The sequence below is a fragment of the Echinococcus granulosus genome (assembly GCF_000524195.1).
Source record: "Echinococcus granulosus chromosome Unknown EG_S00038, whole genome shotgun sequence".
NCBI lineage: Eukaryota > Metazoa > Platyhelminthes > Cestoda > Cyclophyllidea > Taeniidae > Echinococcus > Echinococcus granulosus.
Window position 1 is genome coordinate 196,528 of NW_020170418.1, and position 13,293 is coordinate 209,820.

Genomic DNA, 13,293 nt, shown 5'->3' on the forward strand with positions numbered 1-13,293 from the left:
CTTTGCTAGTTCAAAAGTTTGAAAAGCCCCAAGACAGATTTGCATTGAATAAAGGACAAGCCACTCTTATAGTAATGCTTTTAAGTTGGTAAATTCACAATTATCATCATCCCTGGGCCATTTACAACACCCCTTAACGATGGTATGCGAGAACAATATGGATGTCCTGAGATTGATCTGTTGTATTGTGACATACCACATAGTGTACAATTCCTAATTGTTTGGTTGAAGTAAAAATAAGTTTTAGGACATACGTTCAAGCAGTAAAATTCAGCAAACTTTGGTGTTATTGACAATGACATAGCGATTGTCCTTCTGGACGCATTCTGGCGATTTCTTTGACCGGCTCACTCAGCTCTCCCAACTGTGCAAGCTAACGTATAAAACTAACGTAGAATATCATCAATAGCTATGTATCGGCTATTTCTATGCGATGACTACGTCACAATGCGCATGTTCTAAATAACAAACACTTTCTAACAAATTATTGAGCCCGAAAAATTGTTTTACGATAAAAAGCGAGCTTTTTGCTCTGAATGTAGATAAAGAACGAACCTAAAGGCGATAGTGGGCGTACACCAGCATAACACCTTTACCTGAAACATTTACTTCAAATGCACCGCTCCACCTGTGCCACCGATGTTTATTAGTAGTTGGCTTGAGCTTTATATAACATTTAAAGAAGAAGCAGGAGGAACAATGCGATTACACAGTAAGGAGTTTTTTGCTTCCGTCTAGAGTGGACACTTTTGTTATTATCGTACCGTTAACTGTTGCGTAATGACATTTGGCGGATCTCTCTCCTGCTTTCTTCTGACGTCATTCCACTGCAGAACGACTTTCTCTGATTGCTGATTAGAGGTCTGATTAAAATATTTTAAAGAAGGTTTAACGTTAACACGTAAAAGGTTTTGACACTACCAGGGATGAAAAGTGTCCCTAGTTAATGGTAATTTTAATTAGCGTAACATTATTAATGATGAGAACGTCCTACCGTTTCTAGGTCAGATTCAAGTATTTTAGTCATTTTCATTATATCGTTTGAAAGAATAGGCATGTTAAGAAAGAAGCAAATCCTAGCGCCAAGAAGTTGTAGGTACTGCGGCCAGTGGATTCTTTGTCTCCTTTAGATCACTACTTGAGCGAATTCATTTGAGGGAATTGCACATAGAGGAAATTAGTTTGATTATGCTCTACTTGTTAGCTGTAAAGAAAAATACAGCTAAATCGCTGTCTACATCATCTTGAGTGTGCATTTTTTACAGTCCCACTTTTGGGGTGGGATCATGAAATTGGACAGCCAGGCCCTACTCTTGTATATGGCATGTATTCAATTTACACTCTTGCTTTTTTTGAATCAGTCCGTGGAAGTAAAGTTGGTTTGCTAATCCATTTATAATCAAGAATGTAAATATATTTGACTGTATAATATTGAAATAACTTTTCAATTATTGTACTCCCTCCGATGTAAAAAATGTCGTTGTAAGTCAATTTGCAGAAGAAATTGCGAAATTTCAGTTAAAAATACACAAATTTAAGCAATCAGAAAGCCTGTCACTGCGATGGCGTTAACTTGTGAGCTGCGACCAAGTTGGGTGTCCTTCGTTAAGCATGATTTTAGTGCATAGTATATGAAAGCTATTTGAATTTCGTTTGAAGTGCTCATGTGTGTGTGTGAATAAGCATGTGCACACAAGCACACGCCTGGAGGTTCACGTGGTTGTCTGTGTTTAAGTCAGTCCAGCTGCTGCGTCTCTTGTAACAACCTCTTAAAGTACAGTGAATACCCAATATCCGCAGCCTGATGTGCTTAAAATCGGTGGGATTGCACCGTGTTAAGAGAACTTCATCCGAAGCGGATAAAAAGATGTTGCGTTGCGGTGGTCAATTTAAGTAAAATTAACCCCAACCCCATACAGATTTTGTCTCTTGCGAAAATGTGTGACCAGACTGGCGAGATGTTGCCGCTTCGATCATGTTTAGCCGTTCGACCGGATTTGGAGGCGCAGTGTCCAAATGACCCAGATACACCAGTTGGGTTAGCATAACACACATTTTCGGGTAAAATTTTAATTCATGTTCTTCTGACCGTTTGAGCAGACCTTACCTTACCTAAATGGCACCACGTTGAGAACTGATGCTACCGTGTTTTCGCTTAAGTTCCTTGACTTGATATATAGCTGACAAAGTATGAAGAGACCGTTTGACAATGAGTGAATTGGTTCCGCCTTTTGAGAGTGAACAAGGGAATTGCATCTAGTGCTATTGTTTGAGCTTTGATAAGTGTCCCAAAATCCAAATGCATGAGGCAAGTCAGAAGACCATGATTCTTTAATTTTTGATGCTGTTCCTAACATCGCAGTGCACCTCAAACGCAGTGTAACTGTTTGCGCGCATATATTCCAAAACAAAACGAGACTACTCTAGCAAAATCTTGACCTGGTAATGGCGTGATATTCAATCGTCACACGATGAATGCAACTGAAAGTAATGTTACAGGAAGCAGTGACCAGATGCCTCTAGATTTTAGCTTTCAAACAACTTTTAAACAACTTCAAGCGCTTGTTTGGGTTTGGGCGATTGAGGAGGAACGTTTGGAGTACCAAAAGATGTAATTCCAGCCTTACGGCTAGAGGCAACGTTAAAAAGAACTATGATTCGGTATATACAAAAAAGAACATCATTTCACATAGATAAGTCACTGGCTTGTAGTTTAAGCTTCTTCTTGCACAATATCATCCAGACATTTGGTTATCCCTGCTAAAGCTCATACTCTGGTTATAGGAGTGGTGGGTATGCCATTTGTGCTCCCAATCTTCCACCCTTCAGTACTATCAAAATAGGATTACTTATCGACTTCGACGTATTGCAATGCTGGTGCAATGACTTGACCCCATAAAAGCCGACAGACAGTCAAAGCTCCCCCATGTGACTATTTTTTTAGTAACAAATGTTTTACTTAATAAAACGTCCACCACAGCGTAAATAGAACTAGGGTTATAAAGTAAGAAGTAAGTCTATCAAGATAGTGTAAAAACATGAATTTAATATCATTCATGTTAATGCCATTGTCAGGCAACTTAACAATCGAGAGAGGAAAAAAACTATTCAATTTGTAACTAATAGAATTTTAAAATGCCTATATAGTTTCAGGTAAATATCTATTCATAAATGGTATGCATTCTTATAAAGCTACGATTAAACCATTGTGGATGGCTCTCCGAACTTCTGTGAGCCAAATCAGTTTCTTGACATTCTTTGTTAGATAAATTTTGGCATTGAACTAATTACGACAGCCTCCAACTGCACGCCTAAACAACCGAAAACCTTTTTTGGTAAAAGAAGAATCGGTTGCGGTTATGCCTAAACCACTCCTACAAAAGCCGCAACTTCATTGGCTGATACTTCAACCAGTGAAATCTTAACTTGAAGGTCATAGCACCGGTTGTATAAAGACCTGCGCACTTTATTGGTTGCATTCGACGAATCCGTTTTCCCCGTGATCTTAGACCTGTCAGCTGGTTTTAGCAATCAGTTTTATATCCACCAAACCATAGTTTGTGATCACATCTCTGGCGCATATTTATTGGCATGGAAATGGCTCTTGAAAACGTTGCTCAAACCGAGACCAATATTAATGATAGAGAAACGCAAAAGAGATCCGAATCCAGGGGTTCCGATTCTGGTGTTGATAATGAGACTTCTTCCCCATCTCCACCCTGCATCTCGAACAATAAAACGGCTCAGTTTGAGTTATCAACCTCACCACAACAGCTCACTAATGACCTAGGGTGAGTTTCACGTTATTCTACACTTGTCTGATGAGTTCATTTTCAATGTAATATTGGGAACAAATAATCTCAACATATTGTATCAATTTTTACACCAAGGTATTACTTAAACATTTCATATAAGTTTACTGAAGAGGTCAGTCAATTATTTTTTAGTCTAAATTCGTTTGCCCATTGTATCTTAAATGGATAAGGAATTGCTTTTGATAACTTTGGTAGGCATAGCGTATGTTTGCACGGCTAAAATCAGATTCTGCGCTTGTGTATGTTTCGCATCCGTTCCTTTTTGTCCCTTAGTTTGATTCACTTCTTTGGTAAAGCTATAAAATCGGCGTAGAATTAAATCTTGATGTCGATTTTTTTAGACTTTTAAAATTTTAGAATGCAATATTTGAATTAAATAACTGGCCTCTTAAAGCATTTGTTTCCTCTTTAGGAAAATGTTTGTTGGGGGGTTGAGTCACACTACTACGGAGGGTAAGTTTGTTGCAGTTTTCAATGCCATATGCATACGCATTTGATAAGGAAGACTGTGTCCAGTGTCAAAGAACTTGATTTGAGATTCGTTATTTTCAGCTCTAAACGCTAGTTTTCGCAGTAGCTTACGTGTTTGGCCAAAATAAAATTTGCATACATACCTGCAATACATTCCTTTTTTCTTATAGAAACTCTCAAAACTTACTTTGGAAAGTATGGTAACATCAAAGAAACCACTGTTATGCGAGATCCCAATAACTTAAGATCAAGGTAAGCATTTAATTTTGTTATACATAAATTTGATCACAGCCCGTTTTGTACATTCACCTACTCAGTTTTCTTGCACTAGTTTCGGCGATTATTCACATTTTTGACTGCTCGCTATTGAGGGCAGCTCATACTAATTAAGGAAAGGGGAAAGTTGGTTCTGAATGGTATAAATTGGATTAAACAACGGGCCCTATTGGCCGAGGGTGACACCCTCTAATTGTACCAGTTTCGACTTGACTACATGTTTAGGCAGTGACCTGTGCGGTTAAACAAGGATGTTTTATTTCTTCATACACGCCCTCCAAATCATCAAAAGTAGCCTCCCACTTTGACATTTGGTGTTTTCACAGCAGTGTCTTGGTGTGATTAGCCTTTTAAGCAGTCAACTAAGCTTTGAACTCAGCGTTAGCACTCTTATCCTCACATAGGGGATTTGGATTTGTTACCTTTGAGGATTCAGCTGCTGTAGGAAAGGTGCTGGAAAGTGGACCACACTACCTTGAGTCAAAAAAGGTATGGCCTTTGCAAATACGCCTTCATATTCAGTTTATATGCTTTGCTATGTTTCATTTATTGTCTTTAAAAAATTAATTAAGGCATTACTGTTTGAAAGTCTTTGAATGTACAGTCGGAGGAATGGAAGTCGCCTAATTGAAATATTGTACTGCAAGACTCGCCACTGCGTTGCCCAACCAGCAATTACTGTGAAGGGAGTTGGGAGATGAATGGAAGCTGACTTTTAGTTATTTATAGGGCTAAATATGTCTATTACTTATCGAAATAACGATGTTGTAGACATGGAGATGGGTGTTTTTTTAATTTATACAGACCTCTAGTGTTCAAAATGGACTCAAGGAAGAATTTCAAATGCGCAATATAATAAAATGCAAACTTAACAGATGCTTTGAAGCACTTTGTTTTCATTTTCACGCACTTATTCTTAAGGCGTGTCTTAAAGTACTCTTTAAAATGAAAACTATTTATTTATTTGGAAAATTGAAAAATGTTGACTCTTGACGAATCACCTTGATCATCAATCCGGTTTCACGTATTATTGTCCAAATCTGACCAAACTGAGGAAAGCTGCTGGCCAATCTAGGGTTCTACGCAAGTAGTAAAAAGAATAAGCCTACTTAAATAGGGGGCTCAATTTAATCACAGTTGCTGCTGAATAAGCTAAGGACTTCTTTCGTTGCAATCTTTTTAGCAACTGATTTCTTGTTATTCTAATCCTAATCTTTTCCTGCCTTAGATTGATCCGAAACTGGCAGTGCCTCGAATACCAGCCCAGAACTCGAAGGTATGCAATCGCCTTGTAAGATGCAAAGGTCTGTTAGAATGTAAACGGTCTCTAAGAACTTGTACCTCCTAGTAAATTATGTATGGCGCTTCCATACATTACGCGTGCATATTCGGATAAATTTACACCGAATTTCAGCAGCAAAGTGTAAAGTGGTAAAATGCATAACATTTAACAAGTAGCTAGAGGTTGTTTCTTTTTCAAAGTAACATTTGCGGCACGAAGCTATGATTGATGTTGGGCTACAATCGAACTAACTTGCCCTAATAGTGTTGTGAAGCGGTAAAGCTTGCACCAAAATGCGGTTTTAGGTTCATGTTTCAGGTTCTGAATCAATCTATTTATTTGTATATCTATGTACATAACTGACTCATAACAGGGTTTTTTGTGTTTGCATATCAGTTGGGAATACTGAACTGATAAGATACAATATTTGGAAATTTCAGTTGCATTATGCTCAAGAATGGAGGAAACTTACCTCAAAGCCTCGAGTTTTGGTAAAAATAATGACTATAATGCAAAAACTTACCTAACGGGCCAAAATGGCAGCGTGAACTGCAGGGACTCTATTTGTGATGTCACATTTCAGACTTCAGCCAAAACAAGGAAGGTGTTCGTTGGTGGAGTGGCGGACAGCACTACGAACGAGGAAATAGCGAATTACTTCAGCCAGTACGGAAGGGTACGTTATTTACGTGGGAGTTGGCATCGTCCCTTTCGAAATCCCATCGATTTCCACTCATGCTATGTCGACACAATTCGTGAATCGTGCGAATAGAGGGCACTCGTACCTCGTGGGCTTTTGTGCTCATTCGCTGTCTGTGGTCTGGCGACACCACTGTCTCGATGAAGGCGGGTAACTAGGTCAAGTCGGTGGCTAGAAAGGTAGGAGAGAGGCGCCTTGAGAGTAGATAATGCTACGCGTCGCCTCCACTGTCGATTGGAGTGATCCTTTCCTCCTCACTTTTCCCTAAAAACCTACCACAAGTACTATCGAGTGGAGGGAGGCAGTCCCGAAAGGTACGCAGATGTCAGTTTGAAAAATCCTATTCCTATGCACCTATAGCGGATTTCTCATTTATGATTCACTTTGTAGAAAAGCAAGATTTTAAGTAACAGCAAAATGAGGCGGGACCGCCTGCAGTACCTGCGACCACTTTTGTGATCGTTTTGGCGCTCTTTTTTCCGCCTGCTGGCAGCCCATCAGCTAGTGCACAAGACGTAGGTGTGGTGCTTGACAAACGGCCCAGAAATGAGTCATTACGGGCTTTAAAATTTCGCTTGAAAGCGTATCCATATCTCGTTTCCACCAAAGGAGCTTTAACAATTGCCTAAAGCAGATCGTGTGTTGTAGGGCCAACTGGGTTCATATTTCATTTTCTTCACCCTCCAAGCCCAAAAAAATGAGCCTCATCAATTTAGATCTGTTTGCATTTTCGGTATTTTCCAAGACAGCAATCACTTACGTGTTTATTTCAAGGTCTCCTTCTGTGCCGTGAGTGATGTAGTCTTTCCAGCGTGCTCTGTAAGATTACTTCAAAGTGTTTTCAAACGCCAAGGCCGTCAGTGAATCTTAATAAATCCAAAGCTTTTAGGGTTATAGGAAGACTTGGGCATATTTCACTCTGATACAATCAAAGAACTGGGCTATATTTTGGTGAAAATGTATTTTAAAAAGCAAAATATCTCATAAACCAACTTTAAGCCTAAAAAGCGATCCGGTCAACACATATTTGCGCTACTCAATGTCGGTTGTCAGACTTATCTGTCTTCCTTTTCAAAAAGGATTTATAAGTACAGATTTAGTTCAATCATTCAATTTTACGCACTATTCCATGTTAATAGGATGTCAGATTGACAGAAAGTCAATAATCACACTGACGATAATATGAAATTATCCTTTGATTATGCCATGGGAAAGTGTGATGTTAGCACATTGAAAGGTGTGGTTTTTAGGTGTTCTAGGAAGATGGCTGTAAAGTTGGCGACTTCATCTGACGAAAACTCTTGACAAGAAAAGCTTTTGTTGAAGCAAGATACCGTCGACACCGTACTTATGACCATAAAGGCTTCCTCACAATTTTATGTGCTTATTCCTTTCCTATATGCGGTAATAGAAAGCGATTACTTTTTTATATCATGCACAGAATATGCCATACTCTTTGTCTAACCACATTTTCCCTTTTTTGCAACAGCTTGAAACCTATGGACTAATGATGGATAGGGAAACAAACAGACACCGTGGTACGTAAGGAACCGTGAAGTTTGTATGCTTATTTCATGGGTGAAAATTTAGAGATCACAACAAGTCAAAAATTCCAACTTGGTATTTTGTTCCATTATTTTCGGCTTTCTTGATAAGTATCCTCATTTTACCCTTGCCAGCATTTGCTCGTAGCTACTTTGCAACAAAAAGTGCATTGGATGAGCTAATTATATCGTTTTGGTTGAGTGATTTCTCTTTTTTCATGATAATACTTAAGAGCAAGTAGAATTTCTGAGTTCAATAAAAAACTTCCGTTGTAATCATTTAGCCCCTGCCTCTAGGCCGTGTCCAACGCCTGGTAATGGTCAGCTACATGATTAATCAAACCATTTTTGTCGTAGCTTACTTTTGCGCAAATGAAAAAAAGGATGGGAAGAAGTTTCATGTTTTTTTAAACTACTTTAGGGAAGTGATTTTTTAGATTATGCTACACACCGCTTGAAGATATAAATTAAATAGGTATCCCCCTTCCGCTAACCCAATGGGGGGCAACGCTTTGGACGTTCCGAATTTCTGGGACAAATTTAAATTTACTGCCATTGCTGCCGCTGTTGCTTCGTATTTTAATGTTGGCCATTTCGACAGCAAAAATGCCCTGAGGACTTTCGGAAGAATCATTCGTTGGTTGCCGCGTTGATTACCATTCCATTTGTTACGGAGGCTGGCGTAGCAGTCGCAGAGAGCGCAATCGACCCCGCTGCCTGATCCACGCAGTCGCTTGCGCCTCGCATGCGTGTCGTCAGAGCGCTCCTGCATTTATTCACACGCGGTTAATTCTAAAACATGCAGAATTTATCTGTTTCAACATTAAACTTCACCTCACCTGTATAAAATCTACTTGTAAACTTTTGAAGCCCAGCGATTCACCTTTTACTTCCTTCCCTGGCAGTGGAAAGGTTTTGCCTAGAGAAAATTCAGCCTAGAGACTAAAAATCATGCGATTTCATGAATTTAATTCTAGCGGTAGAATGCTGATACCCTGGAGGTGATGATTAATGTCACATTGGTTAAGATAAACCGCCTTGACCGAAGAGTCACTGACAAAGGCATTTTTTGGTATTTTCAACTGACTTTAGCTATTTATTTGCTCGTTTTTGGATAGTTGGAAATAAGGGGACTTTCTTTTATCATTTGCGCCTTTTATAAGCCTTAATATACTGATAGCGCCTGAAATGCAGTTAGAGACTTGCTTATCTTGAAAATCACGTGCTGAATTTGGTGCGCACGTAAACTTCTAAACTCGACAGTTTGCTGTCTGCGAAAGGGCTGGAAAATGCACCAACTGGCTAGGTCCCAGCCCTGGTTTAGCTTCTGAAGAAGTTTGCTCACACTCCCGGGTGATTGTGCATGCTGCTGGCATTATTTACAACAGCATAATAGTGGACTCTTAATGTGGCTTAACCAAACTCATAAGGAGCTGGTAAACATTTCAATCATTTCACCTAGACGATGAGTTTGCATTGTCGATCGTGTCTACCTATTCGTCGTATTTTGAATTCACTATATTTTGATAAACCACGCAATAAGAGCTTCCCGACAAGATTGATGGGCTATGGCCCGTCTCTTTTTAATTGTTTAGGTTTCGCTTTTGTGACTTTCGAAAATGTGGATGCTGCCAATAAGGTTTGCGAAATCCGTTATCACAGGTTGGATAATAAGAGGGCAAGTTATTGTGCCACCTTTCTATTTTACTCACTTTCTGAACCACTGAAAAATCAGCATTAATGCATTGAGAGGATATGGAATCTTTCACCGCTTGTTTAGAGCAAAATTTAAACGTATTTTATCAAAATAACCATTTGTTAATGAATAGATTGGTTTGCATTTATTTTATTGCAATAGAATTGCATAATTTAAGAGCGGTGGCATATATCTCACTCGCATCATAAATCTAAAATGTGAAAAGTCGGACTTTTTAAGCAAATTTATATAAATCTCTATCACAATTTCTGAGGTTATTAAATCCTCGGCTTATTGTGTGGTTTTAAACAAGCATTATTTGCACACGCCGTGTGGCTGTGTAGTAAGAATAAACTTGTCCTCCTCTCTCCTCCAGGTGGAAGTAAAACGTGCCTTGCCCAAAGAAGTAATGAAGGGAGTAAACAATTGCCAAAAAGCTAATCAAACATTTACCAGACACGCAATTGGTGAGTCTCCATTTATCAAGCTCTCGATTTGAAAATGCATGTGAGAAATTTGATTAAATGACCGGAAGTGGTGTCTAACATGTCCGTCGAACAGAAGTGCCAACTGGAGGGGAGTGAGATCAAACCCTAAAGGAGACTTTTAGAGGCCTAGTCATCATGCCATTAGAGTCCATGACCATGAGTTGGGCAGTGGACTCGTAGAACGAACACCAGTCATTTTAACTTTAGACGGTTCATTTATTATGCATTACTGTTTCCCGGGGGGTGTTGTGTTTATAAGAGTCTATTTTCGAATCGGATGCTAGATATGATGCTGTGGCGTCAAGTTGCAAACATCCGTTCCATGCATGAATCTGTGCGATGATCACAATTAGGTTTAAGGAAAATCATGAGTTGTTCTAACTTCATTTGAGCTGAATATTTGTGATTCGGTCATGAAATATTTTGAAATTGATTTGCTTTCATCATGTGGATGCTATTGATGACCAGGTATTCATTAATTAAACACATGGGTGATTTTTATTGAATAGTTCCTCAAGGTGAGTTTCGATGTCACATAGGTATCATTATAATTGGCCGATTTTGTAGATTACCCACGTCCAATGGCATCTCAAAGTGAAATAGTATACTGCTATTTCATGAGTGTTAATAGCAACAATTGGTTGCCCTGTCATTTCTATGGTCCTTCACTAACTCTCTCCATTCCAGCCGTGTATGCGAATAATTTTTCATTGGGAACCTACAACCCGTCTGCGAATGCTGCAGCAACCTTAAGTCCTCCAGCGGGTGCATACACGTATTTGCCCGGATACTACCTTCCTGGTGGAGATTATCCCTACAACTCCAACCTATTCTTACCTCAATATTGGAATAACTTCGTGGGAAATGTTATGCAGAATTAAAACTGCATGAATCCCCCGTTGCATCAATTGCTGATGTCCACCCTATACTAATTTTCGAAAACCTCCTGTACAAAAAGCTTATCCCTCAAATGTTCTTAACCCCTTCTCCCTTAAATGGTCTTTCTAATTTCGAGCTGCTCACTTCCAAAGTTATTTTTTTTTATCCGATCACATAAACGACACAAGAAAATGGAGCAGTCTTGTGATTATGCATTTTGCGAAACATCGGGTGTTTCTTCTACGCCTTTTTGAAGTTTGTGATATTCTCTTCAACCGACCCTCCTCTTCGTCCTACATTCGAAGTCCTGGTTCGAGGATCTACAGATGCCCAAACCAGAAATTGAAATAATCTCCGTTGAACGAACAATCTTAATGGCAAGCCACGGGTCTAGTGGTTAAACCTATGGAATCTCTGTTTACCTGTTGCAATTTCTTGGATCGTGTTTTTTTGGAAATATCGGCAGCTCATGCTAACACCCTTCCTATGTAAAATACAATCTACCCTTTTTTTTCTGATGCCATGTTTGCTTGATGCTGTACACAAACTGCTATTCTAGTTATCTCAACCCTGTCTTTGGAAAATAAGGTGGCTATTGAAATTTCTTGTTTCCTTATGTTAAGCTGTAAGCCATTTACTGATAGAAGACCTTTGGAAAGCTGTTTGGCAAAAGAAACACTAGTGTGGGTATATTTTGGTATTTAAGGATGCAAATGCCTTGAATATCACTTAACAGCATCGAAAGATGTCATGATTTTTAAGCAAACAACGTAGTCTCGCACCCAAATCGTCTAATGTTAATGAGCTCATAGTTAATTTAAAACAAAGAACATATCGTCGATGCGCAGTTTAAAGTGAGTAAAAGTGCCAGCAGTCAGTAAGGGCCACAAATAATCAAAAAGAGAAATTGTTGAAGAAATCGCTTTACCGTGAATGCTGCTGAAATGACTAGTGAGAGGACTGACGCTGTCGTCCCTGCTCTTGACATCGACAAGTTGGCACTTTTTGGACATTTCAACATTACCATTTAAGGGGATTCCTGCTTTCGTTGCTACTTCAGAGTCGTATTCCGTCATTTGATTGTCTTTGCCAAAACTTCACTCATAGTCAAAAGATGTGATTGTGAATTGAGGGTTGGGTTTTGGCTTGAAAAGGCGTTGCCTCAGTCACGGGTTTAACGTGGTGAGTTTATGGGTGCGTACACTGGGAGAGTCTGGGTATGTGTGCGTGTGTGTGTGTGTGTGTGTGTTTGGCGTATAAATTGCACGTAATTAAGTACAAGCCAAAGAGCTAGCGGTAAACACAGATGACCAATTGGCTGGTGTCAATGCAGGACTCTGCTTGTGTGATTTGTCTTATTGAAGGTGCCGCCTTTGTTTTGGGCCTAGTGTACACGCACCACGCCCTTGTACACATCACGTTGACGACGTTTGCAAGTGCCATTAAATCCAATCCGCTGCACAAATAGCCCACCGAGAAAATTCATCAAAATGTTCAAAAGCATTCAGCTTTTAGCTATCAAAATTTTCCACTTTGTAATTCACTTTTGGTTAATGAAGAAAACATTTTCAGAAGTTTATACAGTAATATTAAGACGTTTCAATGGACAAATTCAACTATGGCTCATTAGCACGTGCTAACTTGTATTGTGTCCCGGTACGTGAATTTATGACCTTCCGCAGGAAAGCGAGTCCTACTTAACAGCTTATCATTCACCTGGTGGTTACCTTGACGGATGTGCGGAGCCGCAATGACGGTAGCGAAGTTTCAGTTAAAAATAAGCCAGTTTGGGGGTGAACTATTCCTTGATTGTACTTTACACGGTCATAAAAAGCTCATTTAAAAGACAATTTCTGTTTTTATTTTGCACTGATTACTCCCAATCAATTGTCATCAGTGTCTTTTCATCCCTACCTGCAAATCCATTCTCATCACTCCGATACACTTATTTTAGCAGTTTTTTCTAGCCTTTGAGGCCACCATTTTATGGCATCCATCAATGCAAAGCGGTGTCTGTTACACAGGAACTTATAGTTGGGAAATAGGAAAAGATTTAATCGCTCTGCATCAGATAAAAGCTCACACTGATACACCTACAATGAGTACTTTGTTTCGAGTGAAAGCAGGAAATTGCTTCTTCGG

At 39.3% G+C, this 13,293-nt stretch overlaps 1 protein-coding gene across 1 annotated transcript; it reads left to right on the top strand. All coding sequences in view use genetic code 11, as the record gives it.

Annotated features, from left to right (window-relative positions):
• Positions 1-3,597: 3,597 nt before the first annotated feature.
• EGR_05293 (RNA-binding protein Musashi Rbp6) lies at positions 3,598-11,153 on the top strand (the record flags this gene model as incomplete). The annotated part of the gene is made up of 11 exons (XM_024494542.1): positions 3,598-3,791; positions 4,228-4,268; positions 4,457-4,538; positions 4,967-5,051; positions 5,791-5,838; positions 6,285-6,335; positions 6,428-6,520; positions 8,034-8,082; positions 9,684-9,727; positions 10,161-10,251; positions 10,960-11,153. The coding sequence occupies 11 exons, from the start codon at positions 3,598-3,600 to the stop codon at positions 11,151-11,153; spliced, it is 972 nt and encodes a 323-aa protein (XP_024351013.1).
• Between the last annotated feature and the right edge of the window lie 2,140 nt (positions 11,154-13,293).